Raw genomic sequence first — 27,002 nt, 5'->3', positions numbered from 1 at the left:
TTTGTTTGGCTACAATGTGTATTTTTTTTCTTCACCTGCTTATGTGAGGTATTCATCTCACTGTTTCATTTCCTAATAAAGCTCTTATTTTACAAACTCATCTGAATAAAACTGTTGAGTAGTGGAGGAAGGGAGAGAAAGAAAAAAATAAAAATGTGGCGCTGATGGTTGGTGGGTGTCGGGGGAAGTGCTCGCTCCATACCTCTCAACTGTACTGATTTTGCAGAATATCCAGTTTTCATTTAGTAAGAAATGGAGGTAAGGAAAAAAAATCAGAATTGTCACAGCCTTGTTGTTAAAGTAGAAACAAAGGTCAACTTTTAAGTAATTGCTCTTCTACTGTCTCCTGTATGCCTCCAACAGCAGGTCATGGGGGGGTTGTTGCCACAGACACCGTCACAAGAAAGATAGGGTAATTCATGGGTGGGAGGGGTAAGCCAAGAGCTGACAGCAGAGGCTACCCTGGTCATATTCCCAAGTAAGGGCAGAGAGCACAAGGTGAATTAGACGTCCAATGGGAATATGCCTATGAGGTTGGTTTGTAAATTCTGGGTTTGAAAGGCCTCTGAAGACATTACCTTGTCAGTGTCTCTTCCTAATCTATTGCACCCCCCTCACAGGCGTGCATGTGCACACAGACACACATGCAAAAATTAAGGCGAAGGGGTAACAAATGACCATCAGTAAAGGCAATGATTGTTTACTACGCTTCTTGATTTGGCAGATGCATGTTAATTCTCATTCTCTTGTTCTGGTCGTGTGTCAGATTAATAGTGGTAATGTTTTGGAAGTTTCTCTGATTGTTTCTGAGTTTGCCCCTAATTTGTTGTGAGTGCAGTGTGTGTGCGAGCTCATGTATAAGAGATGGAAGAGTCTTTCATGTTATAATGTATTTGAAGTGAAGCGCCAGTATTTTGTCCTGGGTCCAGGGTGACGTGCTCAAATCTCTTGGTTCTGCATGTTTTGTTTGTGTGATTTGTGCAGGGGCGGCTCGTCCTATCGGACTGCAGCCCTCCCACCTAGAAAAAAACAAAAAAAATCTGTAAAACAAAAAAACAATTTACGAGTCCCGATCCTCTGCGCATGCGCGGACAACTCAGACTTCCTTTATCAGCAGTCCGGATATGGAGAAAGAGGTACCCAGCAATCATTACTGTGAGATACCAGGAATCTGTGCGGTGATGACCGCACAGAACAGAGAAGCTCTGGACTGATTCAGCCACAGTCAGAACCAATGAGGAGGACTGAGCTGCTCTTGCGGGACTTTCAGTGTGCGGGCTTCGTGGATTACTGCTGGACAAAGGCTTCAGGTGGGTGTTTGAATTGTGGGGTTGCTTCATTCGCTGGATTTGGATTATTTCGTGAAGTACCGGGTAGGTATTCGTTTGGGCTGGTAGGTGAAGGCTTTATATCGCTGGCGTTTATACTGCAAAACAAGAGTGTGTGTGTGTGTATGTGTGTGTGTGTGTGTGTGTGTGTGTGTGTGTGTGTGTGTATGTAAAATGCCCCAGTTACTGTATACTGGTGGGTAGAGATACTCAGGCTTGAACCCTGTACCTTGTATGCAGGTGTCAAGGACCTGAATTCCCTACTCACCACCATTTGTAAAACAAAACTACAGATTTCTGCCTCATATTTGATCTGATCTGTTCCTCATAATATCTATGGTTTCTAAATGTTGCACTGCTTGATATTTGATGGTACAGTGGTAGCACTGTTGCCTCACATCTGCAGGTTCTCAGGTTTGATTCTTGGCTGGGGTGCCTTCTGTGTGGGGTCTGCATCTTCTCCCTGTGTTTGTGTGGGTTTGCTTTTGTGTCCTCCCATGTTACAAAGACGTGTCCGCATTATTTCTTCCTGGGCCTCTGCTGAAAGTTGTTTTTTTTGTTCCAAGTCAGATTGTCCTGATTAACAAATGTTAAATAAAATTGACAGGCATTTGAATTTCAGACTTCAGGTTTCTGAATGTTTAATTCCTTACATATTTGATGGTGCAGTGGTAGCATTGTTGCCTCACAGCTATAGGTTTTCTGGTTTGATTCTTGGCTGGGGTGCCTTCTGTGTGGAGTCTGCATCTCATCCCTGTGTTTGTGTGGATTTGCTCTGGTGTCCTCCCATTTTAAAAGACGTGTCTGCAGTATTTCTCCCTGGGCCTCTGCTGAAAATTGTATGTTAAGTTGTCTATCTCGCCTTCATTCTTGCTGGTTGGGTTCGGAGCCGATCCTCGGCTCCGACTCGGCCATCTTCAAAAGCTCGAGAGCTGCTTACTGGCTCGATGCCCCCTCCTATATCCCATGATGCCTGACACTAGATACCCAGATCTCATTTGCCGCTTCTGCTATGAGGTTGCGTTTACTGGCTCTGGTCGTAATTTTCACTTTGTTCTTATATTTAGGACTTTTTTTGTACTTTGTTAGGTATACTTTTATTGTTATAGCTTAGAGTAGATTCTATAGCAGTTTGTTAGTGTTTATCCCCCCCCTTCAAAACTTATTTTCTCCTTAGAGAGTTTTTCCTTTCCCTCCCTCACCCCCGTTTACCTTTCAAAGTAAGCCGTTTTAGTTAGAGGCTTATCATTGTTTTATTTTTAAGGTAGACAAAAGTTTTCTTTTTAGTAAATTGTGATAGTGTGTGTGTGTGCTGTTAGGGTGTGGTAACTTGTGTGAATTTTGTGCGTTTTTTTTCAGTTAACTGCTCTCCACTCTACTTGTTATTTGTATTTGATTTTCCTTTACAGGAATGTCTAAAGACACAAAAGTGTCGGGATTCAAGAAGTGTGACTCATGCTGTCAGAAAATGTCTCTGACAGATGGTCACACTTCTTGTGTCTACTGCTTGGGCTCCCTACACCTGCAGGACTCTTGCTCGGTGTGTCACGCCTTTAGTCCAAGAGTCCTGCAGGAGCGTAGGAATAGCTTATCCTGAGGGGTTTGCTTAAACCTGAAGGATCACTGGCCAAGACTCAGTCAGTGAAACCTTCTAGGCCATCGAAACCGTCACCTCCCAGCTCGGAGCCGTCGACGGGTATGGCTTCTGCTTCAGCTTCGGTTTTGGCTGGAACCGAAGTACCTATCTCAACGTCAACTTCGGCTCCAACTGGTGCTGAAGTACCTATCTCTCAGTCAGCTCCAACTCTTCCATCGGAACCGTCAGGGAGTCGGAAACGCTCCAGGTCACCATCATTGGAGTCGATACACTCGGTTCCAGGGTCACCCTTATTGCAATCTGAGCGGAGTTATCGATCCCACTCTTTTCGGTTGTCTAGGCTATCTGACCATGATTTGGAGAGAGTGGTGAGCAGGCTTTTAAAGTTGCAGGCCCTGGCAAAAATGCTATCCAGCCCCCCCTCACCAGGGTTCGGCTCTACCTGTTTCTCCAATAGATCCTCCTTTGACTCATCTGTTGAGTTCGGAGCCGGAGCATACTGTGGCTGGAACCATGGGTCTGTCGGCACCAATACCTCCCCTTTCAGTGCCGTCGTCGGATCTGGGTGCCGGGACTCCCTCGTCGGCTCCGAGGGGGCGAGTGGCATCGGACCCTTGTCCGACCCTATTCTCCCTCTCGGAGCTTCGGCGCAGGTGAGTTCAGCTCCTACATCTGCTTCGGAGCCGTCCCTCTTGGTGCTGGGAAGGATTCCAGTCTCTTTGGAGCCGGAGCCTTCTATGCCATCAGGAAGGGGCGCCTTCGAGGTCATGAGGAGTGTGCTGGCATCTGAGTCAGCCTCATGGTCGGCCTCATCGGCTCCTCCCCCCATGGTGCCTGCTCCTGCCTCTGCCCCTCCTCAGGACCCCAAGCGTAGGGAACAAGTGCTCCAGGACACCCCATTGGGTGTATCTTCCTCTTTCGAGGCCTCCCCTGTTCATTCAGAAGAGCCCCCTCGAAAGAGAAAATGCAAGAGGAAGCATGTTTACTCCCCTGAGTCTGTCACTTCAGATACCGATTTGGAGGAGTCGGAAGGGTCCCTGAGATCCCCCTCTGAGGACATCTCCTTCTCAGACATCCTTGAAATCCTTAGGCAGAGGGAGAACTGGACTACCCTTAACCCTTCCAAGGATGAGTCGGTATTCCTAGATGCATTTGGTTCCTGACCCTCCACCTCCTGGGTGTCTCCACCTTTCGATCCACTGATGTCGGTGGTGGCTCAAAAGGCATGGTCATCTCCAGACACAATGGAACCAGCTCCCCATAGGCCCACAAAATTCATCACCGCCCCTCAGGACAAGCAATTTCTGACCAAGGGTGTTTCCGTTGATGCCACGGTGGTAGTAGCGGCCACTAAAAAGTAGTTGGCTGAAATGCCTTCATCTGTCCATCTCCCTAATAAGGAATCTAGGACGATGGACAGATATGGGAAGCGGATGTTTTCCTCAGCGACCTTTTCCATGAGGTCTCTGAACTATTTGTGCCATTTTACCTGCCTTCAAAGGGATCTCCTTAAAGAGTTAAGAGATACCCTTCAAGATCCATCAGCTGCAGGGGCTCAGGCTAAGATTGCCTCCCAGCTGGCGACTCTAAATTCTGTAGTAAACTCCTCCATGTGGCTCATCTCTTATGCAGCCAATGGAGTGAGTAGGGCCGCAGGCACAGGTGTGGCTTTGAGGAGACACGCTTGGAAGCGGTTATGCACTTTGCGGAATCCTTTAAGGTGTCTTTCATCAACACCCCCTTTGATGGTTCTGCTCTGTTTGGACCACAGGTGAAGGACACCCTTACCAGGTGTGAGCAGGAAGGCAAGACTCTCTCTGCCGTTGGAGTCCATTTTTCCACTCCTTCAAGACCGTATCCCAAGGGTCGGAAGAGTGGGAAGATGTGGTTCCAGAAATCCCAGGGAGCCGTGCCTGACACATGTGGAGTGTTCCCCTACAGGGGCAGAGGAGGGAACAGCAATAGACGCTGCCCTAGGGGCAGGGGGGGGGTCCGCAAAATCAGGGCCAAAGAGAATCCTTCTCTGACAAGCCCTTCCAGCATCCCTGAAATGCTGCCCGGCTGTTCACCATTGGAGGCAGTCTGGGGAAGGTTATCACTGTACCCAGAAGCCTGGCAAAGTATAACAAAAGACAAATGGGTACTTTCTATCATATCCGAAGGCTACAAAATCCCCTTCTTTCGCACTCCCTACATTCCCAACAAATCCCTTCCAGATGTTCCACCCAATCTTAGGGATCAAGCAGTTCAAGAAATTTCAAAACTGCTAAGAAAAAGAGCCATCCAGTCAGTCCCAGCAGACCAACAAGGATCTGGAATTTACTCAAGGTTCTTTTTGGTACCAAAAAAGACAGGGGACTGGGAGACCCATTCTGGATCTCAGCAGACTAAACAGGTCTGTTCAAAGAACAAAGTTCCGGATGGTCGCGCTACAGTCCATTTTACCCTTTCTGGGTCAGGACAATTGGATGTGCTCCATAGATCTTCAGGATACGTACTACCATATCAAAATGCACAGACGCTGCAGAAGATTCCTCTGCTTCTGGCCTGGAGCCAGTCATTATCAGTTCAGTGCGCTGCCCTTTGGTCTCACCACAGCCCCCAGGGTGTTCAACAAATGTTTGGCAGTAGTCACCGCTCACTTGAGATGGCAAGGATTCAAGGTGTTTCCATATTTAGATGACTGGCTCCTTACTGCAACCACCAGGCATCACCTGCTGCTAGCCAGAGACTGCACCATCCAAATGTGCTCCACTCTAGGCATCACAATAAATTTCGACAAGTCTGCATTGTCACCTTGTCAATCTATCACCTTTATAGGCGCAAACCTAAACACAAAGGACATGTCAGCAACTCTACCAGTAGACAGAGTGTTAGCCATTCAATGACATGTGCAGGTCTTATTAGGTTGCAAAAAGATTCAGGCCAGATTTGTCCTAAAAACATTGGGTCTCATGGCAGTGGCTATAATACTAGTCCCCCTTGCATGCTTTCATATGAGGATTCTTCAGTGGATGCTGTTCACACAATGGTCTTTCCATCAACTCCCGATGTCTCACAGGATAATGATCACACAGTCATGCTAAACCCAACTTGTTTGGTGGATGGTTTCCCCATCATTACACCAGGGCAGATCATTCGTTCTTCCTCCCCCAGTAGCTACGGTGACCACGGACACCTCCCTGATCGGGTGGGGGGGCATTATCAGGGCAGAACAGTCCAAGGCACCTGGCAGCCTCACGAGTACCATCTACATATCAATGTCTTGGAGATGAGAGCCATGCTTTTAGTGTTGCAAGCTCTTCAGAACTGTCTTCCCACCGGGACCATTGCAATTCAAACAGACAATATCTCAGTGGTATGGTACATCAACAAGCAGGGTGGAACCAAGTCATACCCCTTATGTCGAGAAGCACTCAGACTTTGGCAGTGGGCGATCTCTTCCCAACGGTTTCTGATAGCAGCGTACATCCCTGGGAAGTCCAGCGTTATAGCAGACAGGCTGAGCAGAGCAATTCTCATGCCTCACAAGTGGTCTCTCAATCAGACTGTGGCGGACAGAGTCTTCCGCAAATGGGGTCAGCCTTGCTGCGAACTTTTTACCACCCCCTTCAACAGCAAGTGCAACAATTTTTTCTCTCTCCTACCTCTTCCCGGACACCTCTCCAGAAACGCTCTAGTTCACGATTGGCCCCAGGGACTTCTTTATGCATTCCCTCCATTCCCCCTGATTCCCAAACTAATTCAGAAAGCTACCACACTGGGATGCAAGATGATCCTCATTGCCCCTTACTGGCCTCGACAAATTTGGTTCCCCTTCCTGCATCATCACCTTCTGGAGCGGGCGGGCTGCACCAATCTCTTCAATCTCTCCAGCTCACTGCTTGGTTTCTCCACTTCCAACTTTAGCCAGGCTTCCCAACATCTCCCATTTGGTGCGTGAAATCATCTTATCCTCGCATAAGTCGACCACTAGAAAGACTTATGCTAGTAAGTGGAAACGTTTTTCCTTATGGGCAGAAAACAGGAATATAGATCCCTTTTCAGCCCCTGTGCACCATATTTTAGATTGTCTTCCAGGTAATGAGGAAGGTTGAGTGCTATAGTAATTAGCTTATTTAGTGCTTACAACTTCTGAACAAGTGCTGAGCATGAAAAAGCAAATTTAAGTGCTAAAACTAAGAATCTGTATCTGCACTAGAGTTACAGGACAGAAACAAGTGCAAATGCATGCTTTCAAATCAGAAAGTTGAGAGAGATGGAAGAGACTGCCCAAACGGCCAATAACTACAATTTCTGGGCCAGAACCACTCCTTATGTGGTAGACAGGTTACCTAGTGCTTACCACTCCCACTGATAAGCTAGAAGGCTTCCCTGCAACACAGAAAGGCTTGGGGGGCTCAGAAGCTTACATACAGTCCTGGATACAGCAAGTCTGTATCTGGAACCACTAGTTACAGGAAAGGTAGGAAACAGGCTTACAGTTTTTTTTTTTTTTACAGAAAAGTAGCTAAAACAGTAGTACAAACAATTCACATGCAGTGCAAGCTAGCACACTTGAGTATGTAACAATATTAGACCAAACACAGTTTAAAAAATGCAATTAAATGAAAAAGGACTAAAAGCAAGTGCAGAAAGAGTTTATTAGGTAGAATGTGGTAAAGAGATGGGACTTGGGGAGTGTCCCAGATCAAATCTACAGTGGGGCGGGCAACTGCAAAAGCCACCAAATTTAAACTACAACCCAGAAATAAGGAGGATGGGTGAGACAAAACAGTTTTAACAGAGATCTAAGCAACAATTAACAGTACAAACTCTAAAACCCAAAAAAATATATACTCAGCGTTGTATATTTGCAGATAGATTGGAAAGCAGTCTCTTAGAACAGGGAGACAACAGTTTCAACAGAGATCTAAGCAACAATTAACAGTACAAACTTTAAAACCAAAAAATATATACTCAGCTCTGTGTATTTGCAGATAGATTGGAAGGCAGTCTCTCAGAACACGGGTTCCAGCAATTAAATGCAGGCTGTTACTAACTATGTACTCCATGGGACTGAATTGCTGACAATAGGATACACAATTACTCTGTTCTGACCACACAAACACACACACACACACACACACACACACACACACACCAGTTGACTGTAGTGAGATTCAAACCCTTAACTAAATACACCAGCTAGAGAACTCAGTACTTATTGCAAGCATCATGGTACAAGTATTGTATATCCCAATAAATTAACTATCAAACTATCATACTTGGCTTCTTAAATATAGACTGGCAACTCATAAATTCCACTACCCCCCACTTTATCATAAACTTGTACAATGTCAAACAATTAACAACCACATCCACAAAAATCAGTAAAACTTTAGGGAGATGCTCAGCATTAGACTGGATCCTTACAAGCAAACCAGACAAAATGACAAAGTAGGCTGCCTGTCAGATAGCATAAGTGACCACATACTAACATATGCCATCACAACTTACCGTAACCTAGATAAACATATGTTCTATAATCAGATATGAAATACAACCAATTTCAGCAAATTTATTTTCAATGAAACACTAAAACGATATAATTGAAATAGACTTAGAACAGTGACACTAGATACTGCTGTAGATCACTTTAATAACATATTATTGCAGACCTTAAATAATCTATTACCAGTACACAATAAAACCAACCCCGTGCCATGGCTAACAAAGGAAACAAACAAACAAAAAAAACTTATGATAAAAAGGGATAAAGACTGGAAACATTGGTATAAAAATAGAACTCAAAATACCTTATAGCAATTTAGACATCTTATAAACTTTGCAAAACTCCATGTTAAACAGGACAACCAAACCTACTAAACCAACTTACAAGACAAACATTAGAACAACCCAAAACTTTTTTGGTCATCACTAAATAAGCTACTCCATCTTGACAAGACCACCACTCCCTCTCCAAAAACAGACAATATGACAGACTCTATCCCTACACAGTTTAATTCCTACTTTATTCAATCAATATTATCTCTCTTAGACACTAATATAGCTGACCTGTCATTCTACATCTGCCCAACCAAAACCACCCACAGCTCTTCAATTTTAGTCCAGTAACCACCTCACTCATAATGAAGTTGTTCCTTAAACTAAGCACTACTTCTGTAGCTGTAGACCGTCTACCTTGAGACTACCTAAAAATGACTGCAGAAGTCATCGCCTTCTGTGTGTCCATACTAATTAATAGGTCCATAGCAGAAAGATACATCCCATCACTGTGGAAAAAATCTTACATCATATCACTGCACAAAGGTGGCACATCTACAAAGTTTAATAACTACAGACCAGTAGTGGTCCTCTTTCCTTTCACCAGAATATTAGAGAAATGCATCCATATACAGCTGATGCAATGCTTAACCGCAAATAATCTGCTGTCAAAAACATAACATGGCTTTAGGCCCTGTAACACCACTACTGCTCTACTACATTTTATCAGTTGAATAAACTAACATAGAAGCAATGGTCTGCTTGTGTCCGCCATGTTTTTAGACTGTCAAAGGCATTTGATACTGTCTCGCACCAGCAACTACTCATTTAGCTCTTGTCAGTAGGACTTTCACAGTACTCCCTGTCGTGGTTTCTTGATTACATATCTGGAAGGCAAAAAGCCATTAAATGGCAACAAACCTACTCATCCTTTCAACCAGTTACTACAGGTGACCCTCAGGGCTCTGTCCTGGGTCCTTTCCTATTTTTAATATATTTATTAATAACCTACACACATCCACTTCCATGCTAGTTTAGCTCACTTTGCATAGAACTCTAATATGTGCAGCCTCAAGAGTAAACAAGCTCCAAGACATTACCCCCCCCCCCCACAATTTTTTCCTCTGTGGAAACCTGGCTCAAAGAATCAAACCTCCTACCCAAATCCAAGAAAACTAAATTAATGCTTTGTACCACAAAAAGTTGCCAATATAAAAAGCAATATTTTACCATAAAGTCAACAAATAACTATCATTAAACTGCCATTAAAACTGTAACGCACAGTAAATGTCTAGGTGTTATAATAGATGAAAATCTCAGGTAGGACCAGTATGTACTACACACCATTAAGTCTACACACCAGAAACTAGGCTCCCTTTATAGGATCAATGGATTCCTTACAGATATTGCAAGAAAATCTCTAGCAACCACCTTCTTACTGCCAACTGTCTGATATGCTGTTTCTATTCTAACAAACTTAAACAATACTGAAAGAAAGAAACTTGCCTCCTGCTACAATAATTTAACTAAATTTGCTACCAATCTCCCTCATAGGGCCCACCATTGTCATAGCTTAAAGCAATTGAAATGGCTTGAACTGCACAAATACCTCCCATATTCACAACTACACCCCACAAACTCGTTCATCATCCAGAAAAACGCTGTGCACTACAAAACTTATTACTGCCCTAATGTCCAGTAAGGGATTAACAGATTCTTGCTACTAGCAAATCAAGTCAAGTTATGTTGCTGAAGATGGTCTACTCCCAATATGTTGCTAAACTCTGTAATAGTATCCCCACAGAAATAAAACTCTCTGACAAACTCAATACTTTTAAACCACTGCTTAAACAACATCTTAAGCAGTTCTTGTCCTGCACATGCTCATCCCCAGGTTAAGACTTTGTGCACACCGTACGGTACTCTACAAATACTCACCTTAAACAGAATACTCTCAACCTCTCACTGAAAAGACCAAACAGTTTTATACATAACTGCTGCCTGTACAATCCGCTAAGTTGTACATGGGCTTTCTCTTCAGTAACTTTTCCCTCTGTAAAAATCTTAGAACTTATAAATGTAACTACTATATGTATATATATGGATTTGTATCACTTCACTGAAAGATGATTTCACTGACACCCATTTCACTGAGACCAAAACACCAAAAGTTCATTTCACCTAAAACTCATTTCACTGACAAGCAGTACTCTAAGGCAATTCAAAGGTATATGTCCTTTTCCCCACTGAAGTGTGATCCTGGTGTTAGTATATATAGTTAGGGGTGTGTGTGGGGCTTAGCCCCCCACCTAGTTGGGTTTTACCAAATAATGTAAAACAAAACCAGACAACAGAAAACCAAATTATGTGTGTGTGAATGAGAGGGAGGATAGAGGAATGGTGAGGATGCAAGGAATAGAGGTGGCGAAGGTGGATGAGTTTAAATACTTGGGATCAGTAGTTCAGAGTAATGGTGAGTGTGGAAGAGAGGTAAAGAAGAGGCTACAGGCAGGATGGAGTGGGTGGGGAAGAGTATCAGGAGTGATTTGTGACAAACTAGTACCAGTAAGAGTGAAGGACTACAAGAGGGTAGTGAGACCAGCTATGTTATATGGGTTGGAGACAGTGGCATTGACAAAAAGGCAGGAGTTAGAGTGAGATTTGGTAAAGTTTAAGATTTGCAATGGGTGTGACAAATGTGGACATGATTAGGAATAAGTATATTAGAGGGTCAGCCCAGGTTGGAAGGTTTGGAGACAAAGCCAGAGAGGCAAAATTATGTTGGTTTAGACATGTGCTGTGGAGAGATGCTGAGTATAGTGGGAAAAAGATGCTAAGAATGAAGCTACCAGGTAACAGGAAAAGAGGAAGACCTAAGATAAGGTTTATGGATGTGGTGAGAGAGGACTTGCAGGTGGTTGGTGTGGCAGAGCAAGATGCATAGGACAGGAAGAAATGGAAACAGATGATCAGCTGTGGCGACCCCTAACAGGAACAGCCGAAAGAAGAAGATGAGGATGCATATAATCCTTTTGTACTCATAAATATTGTATATAGCTATACATAGTTCATGTTATTTTATTACATACATAGTGTTAACCATGGGTTAGTTTAAGATGTGTTCTTTCTTTCCTTTGATTTTTCCATATTTGTGTGTTTCTATTTTTGTGCAAAATTCAAATAAAATATTAATTGAGAAGAAAAGGTACATGCCAGCATAATATGGAAATGTCCAATTTGAGCTTTAACCACAAAAAATGTGTTATGCTAATTTTTAAAGCAATGTGATGATAATAACTTTATTAATATTTAATTAGTTGTATTTATTATTTAAGGTAATCTTTGCTTCCACGAAACACAACGGTTCAGGTATATTTCTGATGGAACCCTTAAGATTGTTGTAGAACTTTTGAAATATTATTCTGGCAGTTGATGACTGGTGTGATGAAGTTTATGATGAAAACTGGACATTGTCTTATACAGTGTTTTAAACCATGTATTTATTTTTCTAGCTCCCTTTTATATTTTGTTTTGCACAATTTATGTCTTCATTTGGTGTTGAATTATGCTGACTGATAAAGTACTTTCTCTGATTTCAGTCAGTGCTACTGCTTTAGGACTGAGCTGCAGTTTTTCTGTTATTCTACTTTGGACACAACAGACACTTGTGCCTTTATACAAGTTACCTCTTTTGTTCTGTAATCTGCAGACACATTATGATTTCATTTTTTTTCAGATGTTTTAAAGATCATACTAATTGTGTGTGCATCTGTATGTGCCTGGTACTTGGGATCAATGTTTGCCGATGCAGTTCCTGAAGATTCACTGACTGCCGCCATCGATAACATTCAGAGGATAGGAGAAAAACCTATCGTCAGAGGTATGCAAAGCTTTAGACTGCTTTCTGCTACTACTTTTCTTCCTGAAACAGTACTTTGCATGAATGTTACACTGTAAAGTGTGGGAAGCTATAATTGAGATGTAGCATATTTTTATGTGGGGGACATAGAGAAAATAAAGACTTATGATGGATCATCATACATCATGAGTTGTGCTTTTGAAAGATGTATGCCTGCTGGAGCAAAGATGGAAGAAACAGCTGAGTATTTACAAAACTCTTGCATTTGTGTATGTGCATGCACTCACATACACAAACAAAGCTGAATGGTTGAGTGTTTTTTTTTAACCAAACCTTTATTAACAAGAACAAAGAGACTCATCCAAACACATTATATCTGCAAACAAGTGAAATATAACTTAACATATACTTTCAACTGGAGCACGGTAGATGATACAGTTCAAAGGTCCTGTAGCTACTAAATAAAAGATACACATGTTTCTGCATTTAAACTCTGGCACCTAAAACAGAAGCTCACATGCCTAAGAGTTCTGGTGATAGTATTACCAATTATCGCCTTCCAAAGTACAGACTTTTCCTACCCCATAAGTCCTTACAAGTCCCAATTAGCAGAGCTAGCCTTGGGTCAACTGCTGCCCTAGGCAAAAGGGCTCCACACCACCCCCCCCACACCACCTGGTGTCCTCACCCTAGTTAAGGGTGTACCCCCAACCCACAAAATGAGCCAGCCATATATAGAAATCATTGTATTCAATATCTGTGCCATTGGGACAGAATTGTTGACACACTTCAACACAGCTCACATTTCTTCCGTCTGATGCCAACTCCTCAGCTCTTGGGGGTGACTACTTTCATACCAAGCTATGTGCCAGGGAGTGCTAGCAAACAGAATAGGTGGCAAAAATCCATGTCTGTCTTGGCTCACACTGGAAGGCCTCAAACATCTTAACACAGAAACATCTTAATTGTACCAGTTCTCCCCATCAACTGCAGCTGTAGTTTATGCCAATCATGAACTCACAGGAACACTTTGTACCAAAGTAGCTTCAGATTCAAAGTAGTCCTGATATTACTCAGGTATTTAGGGATGATATATCAATTAATGGGCAACTTCATTACTGATTGCCTTAATTCCTATATAGCTAGTTAACTGCCATTGGTTTAGATGTGTCAATTCAACTCTGAAATGTCTGAAAATACTTGAATTATGCCTGACTAAACCTGAGAATCCCTTATGGGGTTTCGCAAAAAAAAAAAACATAGTCATCTGTGAAAAATGGAGCACTGGGCTCAACTACCATCAACTCACAGCTGACAAATAGCCTTAGCATATTAAGCAAACTATTTAAAGGTTCAACTTGTAGCAAGAATAAGGTGGGTGACAATGAGCAGCTGTGTCGAGTCCTATGACTTAAAGAAATGGACTTGAGACATAATTATTTTTAGCACAGAGGCTGAGGGAGATATATAAAGATCATGGATTTAAACATATAGAAGGCTTAGGGAACCCATGAATCACAGGAGTGCCCAGGTATTCTGTATGATATATTTCACTTACCTCCACTTCTTTTCTAAGTGTTATTTAATGTTTGGTAATACAGAAGAACGAATCATAGACCTTTGCTAAGACTGAAAAGTACATGAAAATCCACTTTTGCTTTTCCAGCTGATTGTTTTATACTGCCAAAGGTCCTTCTTTTTCTATATTTCAAGCAGGATAGTGTTTTTTAGCAACTATGTAACAAGTCATTTTAACACAGTTAAAGCCTGACATTGTCTGGTCAGTTTGCATTTTTCTTGTATTACTTAATATGGTATATTTTTAAGCAGTTCTTTGGGTGGAATTAGTAGTTGGCTGCCTTAGCCCCCCTCTTTTACTTTCTCTAACCTTTTTACTTAGTTTCCTAGAATCTCTCAGGGTTATGCTTTATAAGTCACTCCCTTCTCATGCGGTTTTTGACATAGTTTGTTGCTACTTGCATCCATCACACAGCACTTTTAAAAGTCTTTTGCATATTTCCAAAGTGATTGACTCACACACAATATTGTATTTTTCTGCCTGATTTCACTCCCCTCCCACCCCCAATTCCCCAATCATTATCCCTAACTCGCATCTTAATTCCATTCTAACCCCTCCCATTTTTGCTTACATCAAAATTGCAGCCTGAAGGAGCACAGCGTGTAGCTACACAAGCAAACGTTATATCTCCTGATACCACCCTTCTCTCCTTCATAATCAGTGTTTGCCAAGCACATTTCTACCCCTCACCAACCCTGTCAACCTTTTCAGACTTAGCTGCTTGTCCCCAAAAACATCCTCGGGGGACTCATCTATTTTGAAATGTCCTTCCCTCTTTTCATCTCAACGTACACTCTCCTGTTGCTCTTGTCTTACTTTTTCACACACACCAAGAGGGTTTCCTCCTCCACTGAGTGGAAATGCACCTCTCCTACATCTTTTAAAAATCCATATTTCTCTTACCTTAGTAATTTCCTTTCAACTTTCTTATTCATAGACCCAAGTATGCACACGCCCAAACCCTATCCCCTCCCTTACACGCACTTCTTTGTGTGTCACATCAACTCTAACTTGCTTATACTATCAACAAGTCCCTTACAAGACACTCCCTTAAACTACCGAGATGTTCATCGTGTTTCACTTTTGCAGTCATTACACTTGGGTTATCCTGCTGGCAGGCTACCTGCAGTCGGCCTGAATTCCAAAGTCCTGGTCCGGCATCGGTTACTGTTGCCTCTTCCCTGACAAAAGTGCGCCAGAGGTATAAAAGATGCAGCCGATGTCATTTTCTCCAGTCTTTCTTGCCATTCCTTCAGCCTCCCCTCCTGAGGATTACTCTTTTGGGGGAAACCCTGCATACCATGCGGGAGCATTTCCACTGGGAGAGCCAAGATTACAGATTCTAAGAAAAAGCTTAGAGATTTTCTTTTACTACCTCAGCACAGACCTCTTGCAGTTTCTCCTGTTTTAGACATAGTAGATGATGTATTTTCAGAGTCCGGCCTGTCTCCAGACTCTCTACCTCCTGCACCTGTTAAGCCAAACAGATACTACAGGGTTCCAGATTCCCATAAATTTCTATATAAAAACTCTGCTGCTGACCCAGAAACTATCTCACAGGGTCCCAGAGTGGTGAAGGCTGCTACTGCTAAAAACCCTGTCCCCTCAGATAGAGATTCTAGGGCTCTGGACAGATGGGGGAAAAAAAGTCTTCACTTCTGCTACCTTGGCTGTAAGGGCTTTAAATTGTCAGTTTCATATGCTCAAATATCAGCAATACTTAATGTCTTTGTTAAAACAAAAAATGTTGACAAATTCTGAATGTTCTGAGAAAAAAGATTTGCATGATTTATTGCATGCAGCTGAACAAGTGGGAAAACATACTTTGCAATGTGATTATGATTCACTGGAGGCCTTGTGCAGGGCCGCTGTTACAGGTTCTGTTATTAGAAGGCATGCTTGGTTAAAGGAACAGAATCTGCCTGATCATGTTAAGGCAAAATTATTGGATGCTCCATTACAGCATGATACTTTGTTTGGTGTTAAGGCAGAAGAGGTGTTGAAGAAAATGGAGGATAAAGCTAAATCTATGCAGACAGTAAAGGATTTCTTACAGGTACAGCCACCCAGATTTAGCAGGAACTGGCCTTCTAAGAATTGGTCCTTTCCAGTGTCAGACAGGCCACAAAGAGGCAGATTCAGATGCCCTAGAGGCAGGCAACAGCCCCAGGGCTCATACAGGCCAAAACAATGGGGTGCTTCTACCTCCAAAAGCAGAGAAGACAAATCTCAGCCTTATAGGAAACAGTCCCAATGGCTTCTCTTTGCCAGTGCCAAGCATTTATCTTTTGGCAGCACCCTTAGGGGGAAAGCTAGCACTTTTTTCACAAAACTGGCACAAGATCACCCAGGACAAATGGGTCTTAAATATAGTCTCTCAGGGCTACAGGTTCCACTTTCACACCCTTCCAAAGACAAAAGGTATGCCAGACCTGCCACACAATCAGTGGGCAGAGGCACAAAAGCAAATTTCATCTCTCATGGACATGAGAGCTATTCAGCCAGTGCCACAACAAGAGCAGGGACTAGGATTTTACTCAAGACTTTTCTTAGTACCAAGAAAGGACAAAGCATGGAGACCAGTTCTAGACCTGTCTATTCTACATACTTTTCTGGACATTCCAAAATTCAAAATGTTGACTTTGCAGCAGCTTCTGCCCATGTTGGGCACAAAGGCTTGGCTTGTAACTTTGGACCTCAAAGAGGCATACCTGCATGTACCAATAAGACAATTGTGTAGAAGATACCTCAGATTCATAGCTGGCTTAATGCACTACCAATTCTCTGCACTGCCCTTTGGCTTATCTACTGCACTCAGGGTCTTCACAAAATGCCTGGTACCAGTAATTGCTTTTTGCAGACAAAGAGGAATTCAAATATATCCCTACTTGGATGACTACCTTATTCAAGCAGAGACCACAGACATTTTACTAAAGCATCTGGCATTCGTAAAAAGATTATTAATTTACCTAGGGTACACAGTAAACGAAAAGAAATCAAAACTAGTACCCTCTTAAATACAACTGCCCAGATGGCTTATCTCACACCAGACAAACAAAGGCAACTAACTTCTTACTTCAAAAACATGGCAACAAAGACCCAGTTATCTGCAAGAAAAATTCTGCAGTCTCTGGGCTACGTGGCATCATGCATTCTACTAATTCCATATGCATGACTGCATATGAGGAAACTACAATGGTATCTAAAAAGTGTTTGGACTCAACATTGCCACAGCCTGGAAACATTAATTACTCTCATTCCCTGCCTGCAACAGGAGGTTTGATGGTGGGCACAGGCCTGTCACCTCAACAAGGGACAGCCATTCACTTTACCCACAGCCAGGCAGACACTAACAACAGATGCATCAGATTATGCCTGGGGGACACGCATGGCAGAAAAATGTATTCAGGGCACATGGCCCACAAGCCAAATGCATCTTCACATCAATAAAAAAGAGATGTTAGCTGTACAGAATGCCCTGACCGCCTTCAAGGACCTACTTCATCCAGGACAACTGCTGATAAAGACGGACAATACTACAGTCATGTGGTACATAAACAAGCAAGGAGGCACACATTCCTACCCCCTCTGCAGACAAGCCATGACTTTGTGGAACACAGCATTGACTTATCAAGTACACCTGCAAGCACAATTCCTGCCAGGAAAGACAAATACTTTGGCAGACGAACTAGGCAAAAACCTCATGGATCCTCACGAGTGGAAACTAGATCCACAAATCTTTAGCATGATAACAGGGAAATAGGGATGCCCAGACATAGATCTATTTGCCTCCCCTCACAACTATCAGCTGCAGAGATTCTGCACTCGGACTTATCACAAACAAGCATGGAAAGTGGACGCCCTTTCATTCAGCTGGAAAGCCCTTACAGTATATGCCTTCCCTCCTCTGCCTCTCCTCCCCAAGGTATTCCTAAAGGTCAGACTAGAGAAGCCAAAAATGATCCTGATTGCCACAGATTGGCCACGCCAGCACTGGTACCCAATTCTAAAGAGCTTGTCTCGAGGCCCAACCTGGACATTGCCTCAAATTCCTCATTTGCTGACCCAACAAAACAAGCAGATCCTACACAGCCAACTCAGAATCCTAAATCTGGCTGCATGGCGGATAATGTAAACTTTCAGAACACACCTCTCTCTAAAGCAGTTATGGATGTTATTTTGGAGGCCAGGAGGCCCATCACCAGAAAATTTTATGCAGAAAAATGGAAGAGATTCTCTGCTTGGAACCAGGCACAAGAAATTGACATGCTTGTACCAAATATTCCTCAGATTTTATAATATCTAACTGAGATGCTGGCCAAAGGCCTATCCTTCTCATCAATTAAGATCCATGCCTCTGCCATTTCAGCTCATTACAATATGGACCCACCTATTTTTTTCATCCACTGCTAAGGCAGTATCTCAGAGGGGCCAAAAACATAAGACCTCCAAGGAGAGCTTCAGTACCTGCATGGGACCTCAATTTTGTCTTGGAAAAACTCACACTGCCTCCTTTTGAGCCAGCCAATACAGCAGAGATAAATACTTGTCATGGAAAACAGCTCTTCTTCTAGCAATAACTTCAGCAAGAAGAGTCTCAGAGTTACAGGCACTAATGGCTGTGGAACCTTTTATTATTTTCCATCCGGACAGGATTTCTCTAAGGGCAAACCCAACATTTATGCCTAAGGTAGTGTCCAGTGTGGCTCTTAACCAAACCATACATTTGCCTACCTTTTATCCAAACCTGCAGAATAAGGGGGAGATATTTCTACATTCTTTGGACATACACAGATAGCTACACTTGTACTTGGACAAAACTAAAGCTTTCAGAAAGACTGAGCAACTCTTAGTGGCATATGCTGCAGGATCACAAGGAAAAGCTATTTCAAAGCAGACTATTTCAAAATGGATAGGCCACTGCATTTGTTTCTGCTATTCACAACATGACAAATCAGTGCCTAAGGGCATTAGGCCACATTCTACCAGAGCAGCAGCCACTTCAGCAGCCTTCCTCAGAGGAGTACCAACCAAGGACATTTTGGAGGCTGCAACCTGGACTTCAGTGCACACTTTTACAAAGCACTACCACTTACCTCTTTACTCTAAATCCAGAGCAGGCTTTGCCACTGCAGTTCTGCAGGGCCTTATAGCCACTCCTAATTCTGTTTAGGCTTAGCCACCCAACCTCAGCTTTGGGATTCAACCCAAGTGTAATGACTGCAACAGTGAAACAGGATGAACATAGCACAGTTGTGTACCTACCATAAATGTAGATGTTCGAGTGTATTCACTGTTGCAGTCCAGGTTACCCTCCCACATCCCCCTTTCATTGCTGGGACTTATCTGTACTTCTCTATTCTTTACAACCTATGCAGTGTATTTGCTTGTAGATGAAGGTTATGTGCATACTTTTTTATGATCAGAATTTTTTCAGCCTACCTTTTTGGGGACACCTGACATCTGGGGCAAGAAAAACTGCATCTTTTATACCCCTGGCGTACTGACATCAGGGAAGAGGCGACAGCAACCAATGCTGGACCAGGACTTTGGAATTCAGGCCGACTGCGGGTAGCTTGCCAGCAGGATAACCCAAGTGTAATGACTGCAACAGTGAATACACTCGAACATCTACATTTATGGTAGGTACACAACTGTACTTTTCCTGTATAAGTTTACCCCTATAATACTCCTACTCCTAGGCAGCAACATTGAACCTAATCCTGACCTATGTCTTTCATCTTTTGACTTAGTTAACATCCATAGTATTAAGAACAAAACAGACCAAATAAACAGCTTTTTCACACTCCACCACCCTGATCTCATAGGTTTAACAGAATCATGGCTCAGACTCACTGATCCTTCCAGCCACCATTTCTTCCTTTAGTAAAACTCTAGAACTGGAAGTGGAACACTTGTTTTCTACTAAATCTTATTTAAATGTTCAGCTGTTGGATCAAAGCAATACTACCTCAGGCTCTCTTCCTAGTGGCTTCTTCTCCATGTACACTCCCCTAACAACATTTCTATTCATCTCGCTGTTTGTTACCACCACCCTCCTCCCACCTCCTCGGCCAAATTGAAAACCCTTCTACTTGAAATAACCTGCTTACGAAAAATCAGAAAAACTTCATCCTTCTAGGGGACTTCACTCTCAAGATTCTTGGTCTTAATCAAAACAATATCATGGAAATCATTTTCAAACTCTCACAACTGGTCATTGAACCCATTAGACCAAACCCTAACTCTCTCCTTTAGTTACTTCTTAATCTTATTATTACTAATAAGCCTAACATTATTTCCAAAACTCTCATTCACTACCTTCTTTCACTGACCATTGTCTAAGTAGCTTCACTATCTGTCATCACATGAACAAAATTCCCAATCCAACATTCTCAAATTCTCATTCACAATTCTAGCCTTATTAGATTGGTTTCCTATTCTGTCTTCTACTGACCCTAACCACTGCAGCATTCACCTCACACAAATTATCACAAACCTCCAGGACTTATTTCCTAAAATAATACATGGCTCTATAAACACCCAAAAAGCAAACAGCTGGCTCATGTATAAATTCAAATGCTACCTTAGTCTTCAGGAGAGTGCCTGGCATACTTGGAAAATACACTCATCCTCAACCTCCAGGCAACACAATACTAAGCTAAGAACTCTAGCCAAACAAGCAATCAGGCAACATAAAAGTCACATTATCAAAAGCACCAGTCATCTCTTTTCAACTCACCTAAAAAATTCTTGGCAGAAGTCAACTGCTTGGCAGGTCTTACCATTCCAGCTAGCACCCACTCCTCTTCATCTAACTCACCCATTAAAGATTTCAATGTCATCTACTGTTCTCAAAGGAGTAAGGCTTTTGCATTTAGGAGCATTTTAAAACACTCTGGACACTTACTGATAGTATAGTATGGACAAAGGACATCTCACTGGAGGTATCTTTATTGATCTCACCAGAGCTTTCAATCTGGTTGAACAGAAAATTATTTTAGGTCACCTTAATGAAATTGGAATTAGCCTAGTTACAGCACCCTTGTTTAAAAAATTATCTTCCCAAATGGTATTTCCTTGTTCAGTTTCAGAACACCATCTCTGCTTCCATCCCTCTCCTTAAAGGAATCCCTTAGGGCTTCATTCTGGCTTCCCTTCTTTTTTCAGTTTTCATTAATAAAGTACCACTTGACCTTCCCTACCTCTGTCTTTTACATTATGCTGATGATATGGTCTTATTTTGCTCTAACTTGGCCTCCTCAGCCATGCACCAACAACAAACTACAAACTGACTTTTTCTCTTATCAAACTGCTTACTAACAAAGAGCTAATGCAGAACACTTCCAAAACTAAAGCAATGCTGTTTGGTACCTCCTCTAAACTTCAGAAAAACTCTTAATCGCTTCTTAGCCATGTCCATTTTGACAACCTCATTAATCAAGTCAATTTCTTCAAATACCTTGCTATGTGGCTTGATCCAGTACTGAACTGTCACTTTCACCAGAAACAAAACTCCCTCCTATTTTAGTCCTATGAAGTTTCCCTCTTTCTCTCTAGACCAATCAGGAATGTCATAGGCAAAGACATTCTACTAGCAGAGCTTGAATACGGGCTTCCACTGATTGCAGCACCATCCAAGAATAACTCCTCCATCATCCAAACTGTAAGCAACTCTGTCTGCCATTTCACTACTCTCTCCCCTAGAAACGTGTGCCATTGTATCACACTTAGTCAGTTGGCCTACCTGTCCGACAATGTGCCAGCCTGCTTCTTGGATCCCAATTCTTTAAGCTCCTCAAAGAAAACTCCTGTCCTTCCCTTGCCTTCAACCTCTTCAGACAACCCCCCCCCCCTTTACAATCTAAGAAGTCTTAACCACTCTGGTCCATTTTTTCTATGTCCCAGAACCAGACCTCATTGCACTAACCATGCTTTCTCCATCTAGGCCCCAAACTCTAGGAGTCCCTCCCTACTAATATTAAAGACCTCAAGTCCTACCCTTCATTTCAAGCTCTGCTTAAAGATCATCTCAAGTCAGTTTGCAAATGGTTTCCATCTGGACACATCACTCAGTTGCCCACCCACTCCATCACTGGTCAGGCACCTTTGTCTTCCTCACATTATTTCCTCATAACAATATGTGACCTCTCTTCCACATTGTATTTACTGTATATACTTAATTTCGGTGTGCCCTTACCTTACTTTTACGCTTTGTACTCTATTCCTTAACTATTTCTCTCTCTCCTCTTCTTTATTCCCTCCTTACTCCAAGCATCCCTTCCTATTGTCCCCTGTACTGTGTACTTTATTATTACTGCTATTAGTTCATTTCTGTCTTTGCACAACATTTTCTTTGTATTCATAGTGCTTCTTGTTAACTTTCTTGTGTACTGTCATTTATATTTGTCTGGGCTGAGTCTGAAATAGGTCCATCTGGATCAGTGATCTAGCCCATTTACCAAACTGAATACATAACTAACTAAATAAAGAAGTACAAGCAAAGGGCTACAGCTTTCTCTGGGACCATTTTAAGGCCTTGCATATACATTAAGAACAACTTCACATGGTTAGTGTTCAAACTACTTTGCTAAAGACTGTTTTCATATTCAAAATGAGGATAGGCAGCACTTCTTTTAAACCTTCTGCCAAAACATATGCATAAAGGTTTACATCTTCATTCACATGAGATATAGGCCTATAATTACTAACAAATTGTATGTCTTTACCTGGCATAGATGATACTGTAATGAGTAATACTTTCAGAAATCTGTTTACCTGACCTTCCCATAGGAAAGAATAAAATTTAGGGAGAGTCCAGCTAAGGCATTCTCCAAGTTCTTATAAGTTTCAGCATGGAAATCTGTCAGGACCAGGGAACTTACCTGCAGGCATTTCCCTAGTAGCTTTAAGAACCATATGGACCTCAGTATACCCAGGCAATAAACCCACATGCTGCTGTGAAAGCTTTCAGTTTTATCATCTCAACAAAGTCCTATGTAGTACTCAAAAATCTGCTCCTCCTAATCCTGCCTTTCACAGTTTTACCATCTCAATAAAGTCCTCTGTAGTACTCAAAAAATCTGCTCCTCCTAATCCTGCCTTGCTATGCAGAGTAGAGTAGTAGTTAACAAACATGCTATTTATTTTATTAGTCTCATTGTCTAATAATGAGCCTGTATTTTGGTCTACTAGCTTTTATGTCATGCATTGTGGATGCCTCTGCCAAGCCTGTATTGCTAAAATCTTGTCGAAACTATTCCCTTGCATGAGTGTTCATGCACTGCAGAGCCATCAGTATTTAGGGCTACCCATGTGGCTCTGCCTTTGCTTATCACACTGTTAACCTCTCCACTTAAATACAAACCTAATAAGTTCTTCAAATGCAAGTCAATAAGCAGCATTACCACCACATATGAAATGAGTCATACAATGGAGTACACTTCTGGTCCACTGTTCACTTGGACTCCTAAGAGTGACTAGCTAATCTCTCCTCCCTCTCCAGCCAGGGATATAGTCATTATGCCACCAGTTTTGCAAATCACTGTGTCCACAGATTTATTATTGGTAGTAACACCCTTTATACTTGTCTTACCTTTTGACTTCATGCCACACTTTTCTATAACTTTGGGGGGATTTCGATACTATTGTAGAGGATTCAGTGGTAAAATTCCCATCTTCTGAAACTAACTTAATCCATGCCAAGCAGCCTTCACCATCTTTCTTTGTCTCCTGCAGGGGATCAAAATGGTTCTCAGCAATGTCCTCTTCAAGCTAAAAGGTCTTTTGCCAAGGTCCATCCAGCTGCTTCTTTATCCTTCCCACAAGTCTCCCTGGAAAATTTGCTGGACCATGAAGATCTGGGCATGAATTGTAACTGTCACTAGTGGTCAGCAAACTAGACATAGCAACAAACTTCTCAGGACATTCAGGGATTATCTTCTGATCTGAAATTTGTTCTGATGCACGTCAGACTCTGACAGTTCATTCCCACTTGGCACACTTCATTTGGGACGGTGTGATTGTGAAACCACTCTCAGAAAATGTAAAACTGCATGAAGCTATTCAAAAACATAAGATCTGTTTTGCATTTTTAGGCATAGTGTTGCTGGATGTCTGCATACATCAGGGATCTTGGTAGGCATACCTCTCAACCTCAGATCAGAGAATCAGGGACAAAGGACCTTAAAATCAGGGACATTCAGGGACACCTAATTAGCATAAGATATGCATATTTAAATACATTCAATGGACACACCCACCCATTCAATCAATTACACAAAGACAGGGCATCATTTTAGCATTTTTTATTAGAGAATTTTATACATTGACATGCCAAAATAGAGGATTGTTCATATTATTTAGAAAACTGTATAAAATTAAAGTAAAGTAAGACATGCTCACCTCACCCCCCCCTCTCCTCTCACACATACCGTTAAAGACTGGTGCTTATATGGAACGGAAGCAATACGTGGAATAAGTCAAGTACATTCAATCTATTGATTCACCTTCACATCTTGGCAGGCAGAGGCAGTTTCTGCAGCTGATGCCGTGGAGGAACGTTCTTTGTTGTAAGCAGCTGTTGCTTTTCTTGCTGTTTCCAGCATGTCCTTAGGATGTTTTACACAGTCGCAGTCATTGTCCTCGTTCACAGTACCAGTCATTGTCCTTAGGATGTTTTACACAGTCGCAGTCATTGTCCTCGTTCACAGTACCAGTCATTGTCCATAGGATGTTTTACACAGTCGCAGTCATTGTCCTCATTCACAGTACCAGTCATTGTCCTTAGGATGTTTTACACAGTCGCAGTCATTGTCCTCGTTCACAGTACCAGTCATTGTCCTTAGGATGGTTTACACAGTAGCAGTCATTGTCCTCATTCACAGTACCAGTCATTGTCCTTAGGATGTTTTACACAGTCGCAATCATTGTCCTCGTTCACAGTACCAGTCATTTGTCCATAGGATGTTTTACACAGTCGCAGTCATTGTCCTTGTTCACAGTGCCAGTCATTGTCCTTAGGATGTTTTACACAGTCGCAGCCATTGTCCTCGTTCACAGTACCAGTCATTGTCCATAGGATGTTTTACACAGTCGCAGTCATTGTCCTCGTTCACAGTGCCAGTCATTGTCCTTAGGATGTTTTACACAGTCGCAGTCATTGTCCTCGTTCACACTACCATTCATTGTCCATAGGATATTTTACACAGTCGCAGTCATTGTCCTCGTTCACAGTACCAGTCATTGTCCTTAGGATGTTTTACACAGTCGCAGTCATTGTCCTCGTTCACAGTACCAGTCATTGTCCATAGGATGTTTTACACAATCGCAGTCATTGTCCTCGTTCACAGTACCAGTCATTGTCCTTAGGATGTTTTACACAGTCGCAGTCATTGTCCTCGTTCACAGTACCAGTCATTGTCCATAGGATGTTTTACACAGTCGCAGTCATTGTCCTCGTTCACAGTACCAATCATTGTCCATAGGATGTTTTACACAGTCGCAGTCATTGTCCTCGTTCACAGTACCAGTCATTGTCCTTAGGATGTTTTACACAGTCGCAGTCATTGTCCTCGTTCACAGTACCAGTCATTGTCCATAGGATGTTTTACACAGTCGCAGTCATTGTCCTCGTTCACAGTACCAGTCATTGTCCTTAGGATGTTTTACACAGTAGCAGTCATTGTCCTCGTTCACAGTACCAGTCATTGTCCTTAGGATGTTTTACACAGTCGCAGTCATTGTCCTCGTTCACAGTACCAGTCATTGTCCATAGGATGTTTTACACAGTCGCAGTCATTGTCCTCGTTCACAGTACCAGTCATTGTCCTTAGGATGTTTTACACAGTCGCAGTCATTGTCCTCATTCACAGTACCAGTCATTGTCCTTAGGATGTTTTACACAGTCACAGTCATTGTCCTCGTTCACAGTACCAGTCATTGTCCTTAGGATGTTTTACACAGTCGCAGTCATTGTCCTCTTTCACAGTACCAGTCATTGTCCTTAGGATGTTTTACACAGTAGCAGTCATTGTCCTCGTTCACAGTACCAGTCATTGTCCTTAGGATGTTTTACACAGTCACAGTCATTGTCTTCGTTCATCTTTATTGCTAATAAAGAGTTTAATGTTTTTGGGCCAAGTGACTAAGTTCAGTTTTTACTTTGCGAACCGTGCTGAATGCCTGTTCTGCTTCACTGTTTGAGTGCGGCAAACAGAGAACACTTCTCATTAGCTTTTGAAATGTTAGGAGTTCTTGTACTGCAGGGCTGCCCAGCACCATCGGCCAGTACTTTAAAAAATTAGATGTGTCACATCCATATGACCAGTCAGTCATCTGATGTACTGAAAAATATCTATCAGTTTGCATTGCTCCACTCGTGAACTACAAAAACCAAGACGAGTGCCAGTATCTGCTGTAACAGTTGAAGAAAGATGCAGTTTCATAGCTGGATCCAATAAACTGGCCATGGTCTGCAGCAGGGAATCTTTTGCAGGGAAATGCTTTTTCATTGTTAATAGCAATGCAGACTAAAATTGTTTGGCTCTCTTGAATAGTTTCTGCTTTACTGTAGTACCCCGATATCATCCGAATTTTCGCCCAAATATGTTTTGGCGTCAGAACCAATATGAATTTCGCTGTCTTCTAAGATGTCATCCTGCACTTTAAGAATTACATCAATACTACTTGTATTGCTCATAAACTGCCTTGCAGTTGGTGGTTTCAGTACCCTACTAGCATATGCCTACAGTACTTTGTGGATCTCATTATTCACTGTGAGCAATTTGCTTTCCCTGCTTTGCATTTGCATATTGAAGTTATGCAGTGGTTCAGTAGCATACTGCAGGAAGAAGAATGCCAGTTGATGTCATG

At 42.3% G+C, this 27,002-nt stretch overlaps 1 protein-coding gene across 2 annotated transcripts in view; it reads left to right on the top strand.

Annotated features, from left to right (window-relative positions):
• Positions 1-27,002, top strand: part of FAM3B (FAM3 metabolism regulating signaling molecule B) — a 556,690-nt gene that overhangs the window by 114,289 nt on the left and 415,399 nt on the right. The window contains exon 2 of one of the 2 annotated variants that reach the window (XM_044071566.1): positions 12,428-12,571. The exons of the other annotated variant lie outside the window; for it this stretch is intronic. Coding sequence (XP_043927501.1) covers positions 12,428-12,571 — 144 coding nt within the window. The remainder of the gene's footprint in view (positions 1-12,427; positions 12,572-27,002) is intronic. 2 annotated transcript variants of the gene reach the window in all.

Source organism: Protopterus annectens, chromosome 5.part0, assembly GCF_019279795.1.
Source record: "Protopterus annectens isolate FY-2018-M chromosome 5.part0, PAN1.0, whole genome shotgun sequence".
Classification (NCBI taxonomy): domain Eukaryota; kingdom Metazoa; phylum Chordata; order Ceratodontiformes; family Protopteridae; genus Protopterus; species Protopterus annectens.
The sequence above is the reverse complement of the archived record's forward strand: the minus strand, read 5'-3'. Positions and strand labels throughout refer to the sequence as shown.